This window comes from Cetorhinus maximus, chromosome 16, assembly GCF_964194155.1.
Source record: "Cetorhinus maximus chromosome 16, sCetMax3.hap1.1, whole genome shotgun sequence".
Classification (NCBI taxonomy): Eukaryota; Metazoa; Chordata; class Chondrichthyes; order Lamniformes; family Cetorhinidae; genus Cetorhinus; species Cetorhinus maximus.
In genome coordinates, this window is record NC_135894.1 from 8136808 (window position 1) to 8153135 (window position 16328).

Consider the following 16328-nt stretch of genomic DNA (forward strand, 5'->3'; position numbering starts at 1 on the left):
CCAGTGAAGGAATTAGGAGATGAGCAAGACGCCGGAATATGAGGAATACATAATTTTCAGAAGGTTGTAGAGAAGGAGATCACAGACGATGGTAGAGACAAGGGTAAGGATAGGATTGACACGAGAATGAACATTTTTAAATAGAGGGGTTGCGCATACCAGAGTACATGTTCAGCGAGCGCTGGCGTTGTGTGATTGGGGCTCAGTGCCAGTTGCATTCTGGCCATCAGGGCTTTCTCTGATATTGCGTTTCTGGATAGTGGACGGTGGAAGGCCGGCAGAGAAACAATGCATAAGCCAAGTCTGGAGTGACATCAACTTGGCGGGTGAGGTTAGCAGCAAAAAAGGCGGAGCTGCGCGATATTGTGGAATCGATGCGATCGGGGTGATACGTGGTCAGACGCTCATATCCTGCATGCGTGTGATCTGTGACTTTGACAAGCACCTATTCAGTGTTGTCGCACTGGATTCCAATGTGAAGTTCGACTTTTGAAGGATCTCAACATGATTGAGAACATAGCAGAGTGACGCTCAAAGTAAGCAGCTAATGACAGGCTATTCAAAACCAGTATAATTATATCGCTATTGAAGCATGAATGTTTTAATCAGGTTCGAGAGCATTGGAATGAATGTTTCTCTTATTGAGAACGCATTCCGTGCAATTTTATTTAAAATACATTTAAAGGCAGAAATTGCAGCGGCAGGTAATGATTTTATTTGGCGGTGGAGGCGGGTTGCAGGGCAGCGGGTGCGAACCGTGGGCAGATACAAATCTTGCATTTTTCACTAACTGAAATACTACGACTACATTTTTACACGTTGTTCTCACTCCCTCTATATAACAATTCATATAAGTTTGCTTTACACAATTCTGTAATTGTTAAATTTCAATTTCATATCGTGAGAATATAATTTGCTTATTCTTATTCAATGTTGATAATTTCCCCTACCGAACAAGATTTTTTTACCAATCGGCCAAAAGTATTAGGCCCTTAACTTGTTGTCTAATAGATAAATTCAACCTAGGTCAACATAATTGAAATTCTAACCATTGTTTATTTATAAACCTTGCTATTCACCTTTTTCATTGCTGCCAATTGAGAGGATGATTTATGACAAATGATTATATTTCTAGACGGTATCAAACGAGTAAACGTTTTTGAAGTTTAATAATCAGTGTGCAATAACATATCTTTAAATAACTTCCATAAAACTTCATCCTGAAACTGATGCTTACTATAGGGTCAGTACTGGCCTGATAGCCTCGTGTTGTTGCAAATTGACATATTCTTCGCTACTTAGTATATAATGGCTAAAGATAGCAGCAACTACAATATAAAGAGAAAACAAGAGGATACAATGTGGAGAAATTTCATGACAGTCTTATCAATTATAATCGAGAAGGTCTCCAGTCATTTATTAGAAGGCATTCCTGTATTTTCTGCCTATCAAGTCCAGAGGAATGGGCCTGCAGGTCTTTGACTGGAATCTCTCCTGCACAGACCCTGTCATTTGGGCAGCTCCCACCTGTAAAATCCATTCTTCTCCCGTCAGTAGATGGAAGGACACAGGCATCTCTCACTGAAACATGTTAATTAACTGGTTCAACTGCACTTTGTTGAGATTCACTGGATTTTGAATTTACGTGTGGTTGAGGACGAACGTCCACATATTAGAGAATGTAAGGAATTTAGGACTGAGAGAATAAGCAATCCCTTTGCCTAGAGAACTGGAGTTGGGTTTCATAGGTGGGTAATCACGTTAATCACGCCCAATCGGCAGCAGTCGCTTGGGATCAGGTGGGCCACTGAGCCGGGTGGATAGTCAGGTTGGCTGAGTAGCTGGGTCGAGGAGAGCAGCCGTTTTGGCAGGTAGTCAGTTCGGGGAACAAAAGTCAGGTCCTGAGGAGAGGTGGGAGTTGCTGGGGGCTGCTTGGGAGGGAAATAGCTGAGTTGGAAGGATTATTCCGGGCGGAGATAGGGTACTCAGCTGGGCTGGGCAATCAGTCGGGTGGCAGTTGGATCGGTGGACCATTGCGTCTCGTGGGCAGTCGGATCGGGTCGGAATGGTTGGGGGGAGGTGGTGGTGAATTGGAGAGTTGAGTGTGGTGTTTCGTTCAGTTCTGTTGGTTAATCCCTGAGATAGATCAAGTTTTAACCAGCGTAACATTCGCAGTGTGAGTATGCAGGCAAGTCCCGTGTATCTGACACCCAAATCTCTGACACTGAGCTCAGTGTGGGGGAGACAATGACAGCGGGTCCAGGAGAGCGCAAATCAGGCAATCAGGAATTTAAACTTCCGGGGCAATTTCAGAGCGTGTCCACGGGTCAGGACGTCCGCAGTGTTTGGGATGCGCAACAGCAACTTCAATTCACTGCTGTTGACATTGGAAGTTCTGGGACTTTAGCTGCTTATTAAACTGGCGCTTCTCATGCATTTCCTGCCGTGGAGGGGAGTTAAGGCCAACACAGAGGTTTTACTCCAATGCTGAAACATGCTAATAACTGTTCTCTATGGCCCCTGACTTGCAAGTGCGCCGCTATAACAAGAAACAATTATAATCCCCGTGGAATATCAGCAGACACAAAACACATGGAACAATGTGGAATAATGATTTCTGATGCCTTAAAAAAAATACATTGTCGTCGCAACAGAAAGGCCACCATTCAAAACTGGAACATAGTTTACAAGTTAACTATAGTAAGAACAGGAACAGTTGGTTTCGTTTTGCATTTTTTTTAACATTAACAAAATTATTGTCCATGGAGATTTCAGTATTTTCTTCAGCTCTTCCCTGAATTTAGTTTGTGTAGCTGCATAAATAAAAGTGTTTGTGCAGGAACTCAAATACATGAGCATGTATCCGGTTTCTGTAGCGATGTATGCAGGAGCTGTATAATCGGGTCGTACATGAATGAGCATACTACTGACTAACGTACGAACGACTGCTGTCAGCCGCAACAGTATAAAAGTAGCCGATACAGTGAACAGTAATATAATTGATTTCCTTCGGTTCTGTATTTCCGGATCATTATGATTCTCGCTGCTGTGACCCCGGAGCTCCTTACGGGCTCGGCTGGCTATTAAAATCCGTCTGACTGTCAAACAATTAAACAGTAATATCAAAGAGAAAGGAATCCATGTCAATAAAATGCTTAGTAGCCAAATAAATATTACACCAAAAGGAGATGTATAAAAATCTAGGCTGGGCTGGAAGCCCCAGTGAGAATTGTTAATTGTTCGCAGATGTTCGAATGCAAACCAGTTTGGAATGTTCTGTAAAAGTGAGAGGACACAGATTGTTGTTAGAACTGTAGCCGCAGTTCTCACTGTGCAATATCTTGCCTTAAACTTGTGGCTACATATAGACACAAACCGGTCAAGTGTGAAGGAGACTGTAAACCACACCGATAAATACAGGTTGGTACTAATTGAGTACATTATGAATTTGCAAATGGGTGTATAGGACAGGATTATATGTGGAAAACGTTTACTCAGGATTTTATGCACGAGAACATTGTTGAGAATGACCGGTAAATCGGCTATTGCCATGGACACCATATAGAAAGAAATACATTTTGAAAGGCCGCAATTTCCTCTGGAGAGAATCACGATTGTCATAAGGTTCGCTGTGGGAAAATGGAGAGAAAGTAGGTAACATGGACACTCAGATACCTTCCACAGAATATTATTGGTCATGTTACTGTGCATTTCTACCCAGCGTTATATACATGTGTCCAATTTATAACATTGGCCTGTGTTGATGAAACTCCTAAAATAAATAAACGAATATGCACTCTATTGTGATTAAATAGTTTCAAGGGCAGTATTTTTGAGACCGGCCCCTCGCTGAAACAGAGACCGGAACCAGATTTATGGGGGAGGGATCTCTTCGTTGGACACCGGAATTCTGAGAAATGAATGTGCGCATGTAATTGGTAAGGGACTGAAAACTGGTTGGGAAGTGTAAACCGTTTGGGAGATCGGGTTTAACCATGTGGTCAGAACAAGCAGGAGCCTAAAAAGTCCAATTCCTTTTCAGCGGAAACCTCTAAGGCTCAGTGGTTCTCGCTGAAGTTGTGTATGGGAGCAATCTTAAAATACTAAAACCTGAGAAAAGCTATGAGCCACAGAGCTAATGATACTGTACACGAGCGCGCTATTGAATGGTGAGTGACAGTGCCTCTGGGAAAACTCCGCTATCAGGACTGTTGTGACCCCAGTGAAACAGGCCACACAGAAGTAGGCTTGCTGTTGATAATCATATCCGTGGAGCTGGAGTGGATTCAAGTGGTTATTGGAGGCCACTTGAGAATCAGACCTTACGTTAAGAACAGTGGTTGAGCACTGCTGGAGCAAGATGGAGTTGTGAGAGACATTAGGACTGAACACAGTGCCATATGTGTGCTGTGAGCTAACTGAGATATCCGTTAACTTATCATTGTTGTATCAGCTACTTCAACAATAATCAATACTTTCTACTGAATACAATTAGAAGCTCATTATATACTTTTTGACTTTGGTTTGATTTTTTACAATAAATGTTTTAAAAAGTTAATTTTTCTCCATTGTCTTCTTCCATCGGGGTCCTTTGGGAAGTTCGGTTCTTTCAGGAAGTTGATCCTCAGTGTAGAGAAACACTGTATCGGGACTGGGTCTCTGCCGTCCTCCCGCTAAATTTCAGTCTGATGTTTTCATGATGCTTAGAGAAGGGTCACTCGAATTCAGCCTGGAAAATACAACGGAGAGTAGCTCCAAACTCCTCCCACTACCACCGACCCTAATGCATTGATGCCTCAACTGGGGCCAATGGTGACTTCGGACAACAGTGTAAAACTGGCTAAATCGGATCAGCCGTCCGGCATACATATCGCCCGATTCCCTTTCATTGACCATTGTCCCTGTCGCTAGATTGAGGCTGCATGGAACTGTCCAGCGCAACTCAGCCGTCAGCACCTTGCAGAGGCAGTCCAGTTACCGATATAACTTTCATAAAGGGAAAGTGGGATATTCTTATTTCTTCTTGAATTTCAACAGTCAAATAATATACATATTTTCATTCAAACAACCTTCCTGTCATCGGGCGGTTACCATGTGATACACCGAGTGAATTTGATAAATTGCCACTGGGGCACCATGTTACACTAAAAATAATTGTACAGTCGGTTCTTTCTGATTATTTGGAGATGAGAATCTCGGGAAGAGTATCCGATGCCAGCGGCATTCAATATAATTTACAATCCATTACAGGACGCAATAAATTCAAATAAAACCTTCAACTTAAGATAAACTATCGAATTTAATTCAAAACGTTGACCTGTGCCTCTTTATAAGCGGTCTGAAGGATCCGCTCAGAAACTGAATGGTAGGCGGTGGATCCGGAAAGATTCGTTGAAAGGGAGGAATGAGGAATAGCTTCGTATTCCTCAAAATAACTTCCCGCCGACTGCTGGGTGGAGGGCGCTGAAGTACTAGGAATTATCACTGTAATGTAGAGAATGGGCAACATTACATATGAGATGATGTCCATTGACACTAAGCAACACATGCTTTAGTTTTGTGGGGGAGGGAAATTAGCCTAATTCTTCTTCACTGTGAGGATCTGCTGAGCATTACCGCGGCTCACAGGCCCTGTGAACGGCTAGGGTTCCCGCTGATATTCAGCAATTTATCCTGGCAGTGAAATGACTCGGCAGTGAGACATTCCATCAATCAGCTACATAATCACTAATAGTGAAATCAAACAGTTATTAGACAACACTGACTTACCGGGAATACCAAAGGCTGCGAGAATTGGATAGTAAACATCTGTTACTTGTAGAATCGTTGGCCGGGTCATTTTTTTTAGAAGGATGCGAGATTTCACTCAGTTTTCTGATTGTATTTAAGAACCGTAATTGTTTCCCCCTTTATAGGCCAACCCCTGTTCGACTGATGAAATCAGCTCATTTATTAATTCGTGTTACTTATAGTCACTTAACAAACAAGCGGCTAATTTACCTCGTCAGAGACCCCGGTCCGCCAATGGGAAGATTGACCAGCTCAGTTCCAGAAACTTCGTCAATTAAAATTAATGATCGGAAAGTAACCCCAGAGGTGATGTGTTCTGCGCGTGCCACCTTTGAATGTTGAAAGGGACGTCCGTCCTGAAGACTGTTGGTCTCTTGGAGCTTCATATTATTCTGGTGCGATCTGGACTCAGCCATTGCAGAATGTAAACCTGTTATAGACTGTAATGTACAACTTAAACCTATTTTATTCTGTGTGGATACCTCGTGATGACTCGGCGTTATTATGACTGGCGATGATATTGCTCGAACGTTAACAATACTGGATATGTCCGTGTATTTATGCTTTTGCTGTCAGTCAATAGTACTAGACATTACCTACTATAACAATAATAGTAGGAAAATTTAGAAAATTATCGGTGCTGATTTTAACCTATCATTAATCATGAAAACTCCACTCAAACATTTGTATGCCCTGCTCCAAATGTTTTTGTCCTGAAATACAAACAGAAAATGCTGGGAATACTCAGGAGATCTTGTAGCATCAGTGTAGAGTGAATCAGAGTTTATTTTTCAGGCAATGGTCAGCATTGACCTTTAAATTTCAGATATCGAGTATCGCAGCATCACTGGGGAAGCCCCTACACGAGCAATAATAGTTGTGTCCGTGCAGAGAATCATTCTAACATTTCTAGTTGTAACACATTGCTGGGGGTGATCCAGTGCCTCCAAGGATTATTTTTTTCTTGCTTTGTTTTATTTCTTTCCGAAATCCGGTCGCCTGATTATAAGGTAATGTTCTGCATTGCCGGAGTTAATATTTTAATCAGCACTCTGGGTAAAATTGGGAAAGCCCCTATTATATGAATGTGATGTTGCCTACAATCCTCTATTTCACTTTGGGAGCATTGATAATGCTTTGGCCAAGTATCATGGCACAAGCACCCTTGGGCATAAACAAAAAGAAATAAGGAAAATGAAAAGATACTTTTAGGTTGTAACTGCGCTTGGAGAATGAAAGGGTGTCATGAAATATCACTGAAAAAAATGCTAATAGGGCAGATAAATCTATTCCTCGCTCAAACTTAATGCAGCAGGAACCATTTTATCCTTGAATATGCACAGTTCATATTGACGTTTACACCTTATAACTGAACACAAAGCGGAGTCACAAATTGAAAAGTCAAGCTATGGAGAATATTACTGCTTCCAATTGGCGATAGATCGATTATGTATCTCCCCAGTTGACAGCGAACAAAACAGTAATAATTCACCTAAGTACAATTGCCTTACGAAGGACAATGGTCGCTTTCAAGAGGGGAGCTAAATGTGGTTGTTACACTTGAATGCAGATGCAAGGGGAAGATGCACCAATCTGCCAATAGCAATCAATGTTATCGAAGATATAGCGGGCAGGAGCACAAAACCCACCTGTGTCTCAATCATGACTAATCACTTAAAATGTGGTAAATTTGTTGTAAAGCAGCCACTTTTGGCATTTGACAGCAGTAAGTTCAAGGACTCTGCACTCTTTATCTCGCAACCAGGTGGAAAGACACCTTATGTTTAAGAAGCGAACGGTCACTAGTTCTTTCATTTAAATGATGTTTCTTCATTCTACCTGCCATAAACCAAAGCCATTGTGAGTGGCGAGTGTCATCCGAATTTAACTTGCGTTTGCAGAAGTTGTTACTGGATTTAGAGCATCGGAGATGACGCCTGTAACAATTTCTGTGTCAATATAGTTTTTATTGTCAACCCTGCAGTGACGCATCGAGCTCGTAAACGGTGAACACGTCTTGCACAATTATCATTGCCCGCAAAACTTCCACAGAAACGAAAGATGACTGGTATTTCACTCCTACCAGGGTTTGTTCTGTAAAGCGACGAAGAAATGGGAGGGGGATAGGGGGTGGGTGAATCTTCCCTCTCTCTGAACCATACAGAAAAAGACTGGCCGCAGCTGCCCTTACAGATATTTGTAATAGAACCAGAGGATGCTGGAAATACTCCGCGGGCCTGACAGCTTCTGTGAACAGAGACAGCAGAGTTAACGTTTTCAGGTTCTTTATACTATAGGGAATAAGTTGCTTTATACCTGCACACAATTTAAGACATGACCATAATTTCTCCACCCGAATCATCTAACCAATCTCCTCTCAACTTTCTCTTCTCGAAGAAGAACAGCCCCAGTTTCGCCCATTTATCTACATAACTGAAGTCTCCCATCCTTGGAATCATTCTCGTCAATCTTTTCTGAACTCTTTCTAAAACCTTCGTTTAAGTTGAACCATAATTTTATGAAGGTTAATTACTTAGTTCCTTTCGTTCTGTTTGCCCTGATTTATAGAGCCGAGTGTTCAGGACGAAGGATTGCTTTCTAAAACTGCCCTGCCACCTTCACTGATTTATGCACCTGTACACCCACGTCCCTCTGCTCCTGCATCCAATCAGAATTAGGACCATCATTTTATGTCACCGCTCCTCGTTCACCTGACCACATTGTATAACTTCACACTTCTGTACATTAAATTTCACCTGCCTTGTGTCTTCCCATTCCACAGACCTACCTATACCCTCTAGAAGTATATTATTATCCGCCTCACAGTTCACAATATTTCCAGTCTTGCACCATCCTCAAATTTTGAAATTATGCCCTGCACAACCATGTCTAGGTTATTGATCTCAATCTTGAAAATGCAGTGGTCCCGCTACATACCGGCAGCCTCACCGCACCCCGCAGCCTTACGCCCTCCCTCCAAGCCCCAATCAGAAGTAAGGAACGTTTCCTGTATGTCATGCTTTACTAGGCTTGAATTCAATTATTAAACTGTGGCACAATTGAATTCCAGCTATGGTAAAGACCAACGATTCAAAACGCCACATGGCTGGAAATAAAATACTTCCGGGAACTAAAAGTTTTAACTACAAAGCATAGGTTTAATAATATTTGCGGAATCAAATGATTAATACAGGGGGAGAGAAGGTTAGAGTAGATTAAGGGATGATATGACAAACTCATTTGCTTAGAGCTCCTACATCTTCAAATCCCCCACTTCACCACTGCATTTCCATCAGTCATAATGTTATTAGTAACTACATCAAGTCGCGTTTATACTGCACCTCTAAAATAGTAGATGTGAGGTCTTGTGGACTCAGCCAGGAACCCTGGTTCGAAGTGCCACTCCAGGACATGATTACCAATAATTAAATTTATCCAGTTACGGGATGGGGGATTGGCTGGGTAGGCCAGCATTAATTGCCCATCTTTAATTCCCCTTGAGAAGGTGGTGGTGAGCTGCCTTATTGAACCGCCGCAGTCCTTGTGATGTAGGTACACCAACGTGACTTTTAGGAAGGGAGTTCCAGGATTTTGACCCAGTGACAGCGAAGGAACGGTGTTATATTTCTAAAAGAGGATGGCGAGTGACTTGGAGGGAAACTTTCAGCTGCTGGTGTTCTCATTTCGCTGCTGCACTGTCCTCTTAGATGGTCGTGGTGGTTTGTTTGAAAGGAGCTGGCTAAGGAGCCTTGGTGAATTCCTGTTTGCAGGGATAATGGCCAAGCTGGAGAATGAGGGGAGGAGGAACCATCTCCCACCAGGACCGTATCATCCTCCACCAGTGGCACTGAGCAGTGCTCAGCATTAGTGAAAACCGACACTCTGTACAGTGACAGCGGAAAGGAGCCGAGTGAGGCAGCCAGAGGGAAGGAGGAAAGGCAGCAGGAGGCTGAGACTCAACGTTTAACCCCCAGTCAGAATGAAAACAGCCACATCAGGCCAATAAGACACAGAGCCCCTCACCAGCTGTATTCACCGCCACATTCTGCTGGACTTCACTTGGTAACAGCTGTATTTACATTGGTATGTAATGCACATGCGCAGTCGAGCATCGCAGATCGAACACCACTTTACCCAGATCCAGATATTCCAGTGGTGAGACAGCGAGTGTGACAGGCTGAAATGGAAGCCGTGAGACAGGAGAATGTTATCCTGTGTGTAGAGAACGACAGAGCTCGGGCTCAATTGAACAGCTGGGCCAAGGTACGAGCATGTCCTCTGTGTGACAAGCTGGGTAAGAATTCTCTGTTCAATGCTGCACCCCACAAATCAGCAGCTTCCTCTACAGTGTGTGATTGCCGGGACCCTGTACATTATGATGAATTGTTTGAGGCACCTGAAAACAGATTTGTGTGAATAGAGATCCTAATATTGAATGTAGTGAAATCCACGTGGATCATTCCCCCTACCCCGCCCCCGTTCCCCGGACCCCTCCACGGCTTCTGAAATTATAGCCCTTGGATTTGTCTCGGGAGGAAGATAATGTAATCTGCGAGTTTCCTCTTTACATTGAAACTATGAATCCTGGAAAGCTACATCTCATGCGGGGCATTTTTGCTCCCTTGGAGGGCATGGACAGTGGCAATTGACAGCAGGTCTGAAGATGGAAACTGGGTGAGTGTTTGTGGAACCCTCCCTCCATTATGTGAACTTAGGTCAAACTGAGAGTTCACATCATGTTCTCACCCTCGACTTTCCCGAGAATATGCTCACAAGCAGTGGATCAGAGAGACTGGGGCCTACATTAATTGACTGGCCTTTTTCTCTGGTCATGTGACTGGATTAATAATCCAGGGAGGTTAATACTCAGGGGACGCAGGTTCAAATCCAACTACGGCAACTGATCGAATTTACAATCATTTAAGAAATTCTGGGATATAAAGCTAATTTAAATAATGCTGACCCACATTAGACTATCATCAGTTGTTGTAAAAAAAAACCATCAGGTTCATAAATGTCCTTTAGGGATGGAAACCTGCTGTCCTTACCCAGTCTGACCTGCAGAAATGTGGTTGACTCTTAACCTTTCTCAAGGGATGGGGATGCCGGCCTTGTCAGGGATGTTACATTGGAGAGAATGAAGAAAGTCCTTATTCTACCGCTCTGTAAGGCATATGGTGGCCTGTCTAGTTCAGCCTCGAAGCTTTGAGGTTGATCGATGCCAATGAGTGATTCTTGTCACCGGGTTGGGAATTTAAATGAGAAATCGCAGCGATCACGCTTTGAATCGCTCTTTATGATGGTTCAATGTCCATCATTGAAACATTTTTAAAAATATTTTACAAACAGACCAGCAGTTATTCCCAGCATTATGCAGACCTCAGGGGGTAACTGCCAATCAACCACACATGAATGCCGAAATTACAAAGTTGCAGGGCCCTCAAGAATCCATTTTCACACAAAGGATACCTGCTGGAGGCAGGATTGAGGAATGGGAGTGGGAAAGGAGATTTGACGCAAGTACAATTCACTCAGGAAATGAAAGCACATTGTCTAGTTTTCACATCCCATCATGTTTTAGCAGCAACACACATTTGCAGCCATCGGACTATCAGGGTCTCAAATTAATTCCCTAACTTTCAGAACCCTGGGCACGAGAAGGTGGAACTGCAACATCGTCAAATGTGTTTTGTAGCACCGGAAAAATTGGAGACTCTGAAAAATTTAGAAAAGAGAAACCTGGTTATAAGCCGCCTGGTGCATGCAATCTTCACTAGTGATGTCCTGCACAACTCAAGCTGCAGGGGCGCAGCTTCTACAGCAGACGGGAGGAAGCCTTTACCCTTGAAGGTCATTGAGACAGTCAAGGATGAGTGCATATATCAACCAGTAACCAGGCATTTATAAAGCAATTGAATGCATTGCATGTAATTCCCAGGAGCTGCTGGGTGATGAACTAAACACTCGGCCTGGGTCCAAATGTTTCACTCAAAGAGCCTCTGTCTTGTGATTTTAATAAGCGAATACGTTACCTTCTCGGAGTTCATGAGACAGCACCATCGACAGGATGGAGAGCCAAGTGACGGGAGAGACAGAGCTGAACCGAATAATAAACAGCTGCTGCACAAATGCAAGACGGCAGCCCAGCAGGAGGCTGGACACAATAATGACAGGGGGCGGGGGGGATTCCCCCATCACTGCAGGGTGAACATAAATATATTCACCTTTCATTTTAACATTTGTTTTTTTTTCCCCCTCATTGGGTTCCTGGTCGGGAAATGTTTCAAGAGGAAAAATAAATCCCTATCATTATTAAAAGTCCCAAAATGGGGTCAGAAGGAGTGTTATTTTGCCAGGATTTGCCACAAAACAGATAACCTGAATTGATGACATTTTCATTGTCTCTGAACTCTCCTAGCCTTTCACTGCAGGTACGGAATATACATTTTTTCCTCAGTCGTGCGCATTATTGAGCATAGGCTTGTGCCGCGTATTCACTGACAATTCCCCATATTGACAACTTCCCTGGAATTTTGGTGTGAGTATTACATCCGCGGATCTCACTGGCGGTCAGATTTTCCCATTGATAAACCAAGACACTACACAAAAGAGGAATGTTTCATGATATGAATGTGCTGATCAGAGGACAATTTAATTTCTTTCATTCTACAAATCTATCAATTTGTGGGTTATTAAGCATCATAAGTTCCTGACAGCAATTGAACAACAGCGACTTCAATCAGAAGTCTCGGAAACAACTGTTGGAAGCCCCCTCCAGTCCCACATTTTGCCACTTCAGCATTTTCATTTGTTAATGAGTGAAGTTAACCCCAGGTTTTTCTACTCTGTGCCAAAGTTCAGCAGTTCCTCGTTAGTATAGTGGTCAGTATCCCCGCCTGTCACGCGGGAGACCGGGGTTCAATTCCCCGACGGGGAGTAGGCGTAGTCTTTCATAAGAGGAAACACACGAATTGGGCATTGTTTTATATACAGGAGAGAGTGCAGATTTCGTCTCAGAAATTCAGGAACAGCGGTAGTTTTTAGATATCCTGGAATATTAAAGTTCCTTGAGAGGAACGGCCCTTCACACCAACAGTCAGCCGACAGTTCCCTATGTGTCCGAACACCCGACTCTGGCTCTTTCACTAAAACTGGGCTGAATCGGAATTTCAGTGAAATCAGTGAATTGGTAGCTTGAACCCAGGACAGCTTGCCGAAAAAAGGTATTTTAAAACCGAGAGGAAACGGCCACACTCGATTTAGTAATGACTAGCGAGGCAGAATTCATTAATAATCTGACAGTCAACGAGTATCTTGTAAACAGTGAGTGTAACATGATAGAGTAACTTACATTATAACATCTGCCACCATTTTATTAATTTATTAAACGTATTTTTTCCCTTTATTTCCATTGTTTTTGGACGGCAGCTATTCAGGATCCAGCCATTCATCTCCGCCCCCTCGCAACTTTTCTTTTCTTATCCCATCGCCTCTCCCTCAGTGAACACGATGATTCTCCTAATTCCAGCTCTCTTTTCTGGTCTCTGCACTATCAGCAGCTCCTTGGCACAGAGATTATTTTTTCTTTTGATATTTCATTGAATAAAATTTGAAAGATGGTGATGACCGTTCATATTCCTCTTTCTCCCTCGTCGCCAATCATTCAGTTTTCTTCCTCTGTAAATCTGTTTGTCTCTTGAACTCCCTCCTAACCCTCTTCATTTCCCGACACCAAACCACAGCTCAGTCCCTACATTTAACGCACTGACTGTCCCTTTACCGAGGACCTTCCTCATGATTGCAGGAGGCATTCGATGCAATTTTTTGTAAATTTGAACAAGTAAGATCAGCCCAAAACTATTCCCGCTGACTGGGAATCTCAGACCCAGTGCCACCGTCAAAGAGTTAAAGTCAGGGTTTTTACCGAGGGAATTAGAAAAAAGAATTCTACACACAAAGTATGTGAGAACTTCTGTACACGGCAATTTATCTGCGTCAAAAGAACATAGGACAAACTGCAGGAGTCCAACCTACAATCTTCTGATAACCTTGCACGACACAGGGAAGTAAAACGCCTCATCTAATAGGCCCTCCGACCACAACATCAACAATGCAACAAATATCATTTATTTTTCCGCAACGTTCAGGAGCCTGAATCAGAAGGTAGAGAGCGCAGATTGCCCACGTATCTGATCCCCTCCTAATTCTGAGTGATGATATTTTCTGTGAACCTTGTTTGTTAATGTGTTGTCTAAACACTGAACCACAATGAACTCACCAGGATCCCGATACTTGAGTTACTGACAGCTGTCAGTTCACTCAGTGTTAAAAGATGGGAATCGGGCGGAATTGGAGACAACACATTCCCTGGGGGACCGAGTCATCGCTAAACTACCGGGAGGGGGAGAGTCAGGAACAGAACAACTGTGACACTCCGGTCTGTTCACTGACTCTCCATCCCTCTCAGTGAACCCAGTGACAGGAATTATTGATATTAATGGTTCATGAACAGCAAATATCCTGCAGGGAATTATCCCAATTGGACGAGCTAAAGGGGCAAATGTCAGCTTTAAAGGGTCTCAGTCCTTGGCCACAGTCTGGGACATTTTGGTCAGCTTCTGAGGGCAGTGAAATGTGAAAAGTCCCGCAGTGACATAATGTTCCAGAGATACAGATACAGTAACAATCCTAATATTGAACAATAATGGCTGACGCTGTATCCATTTTACCCCTAATGTCTCTGATATAACTACATGATATTAGGCAGACTGACAGGCTGTTATCAGATGAACACTCAGTACTTGAACATCCTAAACATCGGCCAACCCCGACCCTGCCTCAGCTCATCAGCTGCTGAAACCCTCATCCATGTCTTTGTTCACTCTCGGCTTGACTATTCCAGTGTTCTCCTGGCCGGCCTACCATCTTCCACCCCACACATACCTGTGCTCATCCAAAATTCTGCTGCCTGGAACTTCACCTGAAAACATGGGAAAAGTCCGTTACCCCGGAAGATGATGGAAACAAAATCCGCGCCAGGGTGGGAACCCGAGTGAACATTCTTAATGATCAGTTTGTTGATCACCCGTTTTTGCAGTTTGTTCAGTTGCTGGTAAATGAACATTTGTGTTCCTGAGCAAATCAAGATGGCAAATTCTCCCAATAGATCAGCACAGAGACCACTGTTGTGGTCACTGTAGCAGTTTTCACAGTGACATACTTTGCTTTAAAATTCTGGCCATGACAGTGACAATTGAAGATGGGAAATGGAGCTAAATTGCGAATGAGAAGTAAGGCGGCCACTTCAGTGCCAACTTATGACGGGTGTTTCAGCGCGAAATGACGTAGTGCCTGTTCAATTTAAAGTTTGGTGCTGCCATAGCAATGACAGTGTTGGAGAGGAATGAATGTGTAAAGACTTTGCTGAAAGTTTGATATTCTAATATATGAAGAACATGATCAGTAGATCTGCTGCTTCCAGACACCGTTTAGACAGATAAATTTGAAAAGGCCGCAGTTTCTTCTGGCGAGAATCATGATTGTCAATAGGATCGCCGTAAGAAAGAGGGAATCGAGATCAGTGATAGCGAGAGCCAGATAAATATCACAGTAAGTAGAGGGAATGTTCAGATGTGTTTCGACTGAGTGTTATGCGCCTTGATTCTTTCCTGTCATACATGCAGACACTTTTTCAAAGCATGAAAACAATATACGCTCAATATCCTTCCTGTAGACTTCTTTGAGACAGTATCAAGGCAGCAGGGGGGCCGGGGTCACTCGGATTCTGTGTCTGAAATGGTACCGAAGAGCGACCCAAGGACCATCGACACTCAGTCCTTGCTGACTGACCGCGCACCAGCTGGACCATTGGAACTATCGTCTTTGTAAATTGAAAGCTTGAGGTTACCAGCGATCTGGAAGGGAATGAGTTTTCCCCAGAGCTGCCTCATTGTTCCGATGTTCACAAAACTGATCAGCAACATCAACGCTACCCTTCTGAATGTTCAAAATATTCAGCCGAAAGCAAACCTCAAGCTGAAAACCTTCTCGTCCTCAACAGGCTGATATCTTATCCAAACTCTCTTTTTCTATTTATATCATGAGATATGGATATGCCTCCACGACTGGTATAAGTTGCTCATCCGAAATTGCCTTGGGAAGGATTGCTAACTTTACAAAGTGAAAACACTTCAAACATTGAAGTAAAATTAGTTTTGAGATGTTGCCCTGTCCTCAGGATGATGCAAGTGAAGCTTGGAATTGGAACTGAATTGCGAATGTGAAGTAAAACGATCACAGTTTTTAAGAATTATGACCGGTTCTTTAGCGGGAAATGACCGAGTGCCTGTTGGATTTTAAATTTGGTAGTAAAAGCCGGGGAAGTTGCAAGTGCAGGAAACTAAAAGATATTTCCACCTGGCTCCCAGTCAGGGCTTTAGGCGATTGGAGCAAGTTGCGGAACCAGTAAATAAGAGAACAAATAACAGGCCGACTGCCCTCGGTGATTTACAAACCTATCCCAGTAACAGTCATACAGC

General features: G+C 43.2%; 1 protein-coding gene and 1 non-coding gene across 2 annotated transcripts in view; one reads left to right on the forward strand and one right to left on the reverse strand.

Annotated features, from left to right (window-relative positions):
- LOC144692036 (NACHT, LRR and PYD domains-containing protein 3-like) overlaps positions 1–16328 on the reverse strand; it is a 132657-nt gene that overhangs the window by 21042 nt on the left and 95287 nt on the right. The window contains 4 exon segments of the mRNA XM_078560593.1: positions 2852–3098; positions 11428–11505; positions 11823–11987; positions 14734–14922. Of these exon segments, the coding sequence (XP_078416719.1) occupies positions 2852–3098; positions 11428–11505; positions 11823–11987; positions 14734–14922 (679 nt within the window).
- trnad-guc (transfer RNA aspartic acid (anticodon GUC)) lies at positions 12656–12727 on the forward strand. Its single transcript has one exon. It is a non-coding gene; the product is annotated as a tRNA-Asp (tRNA).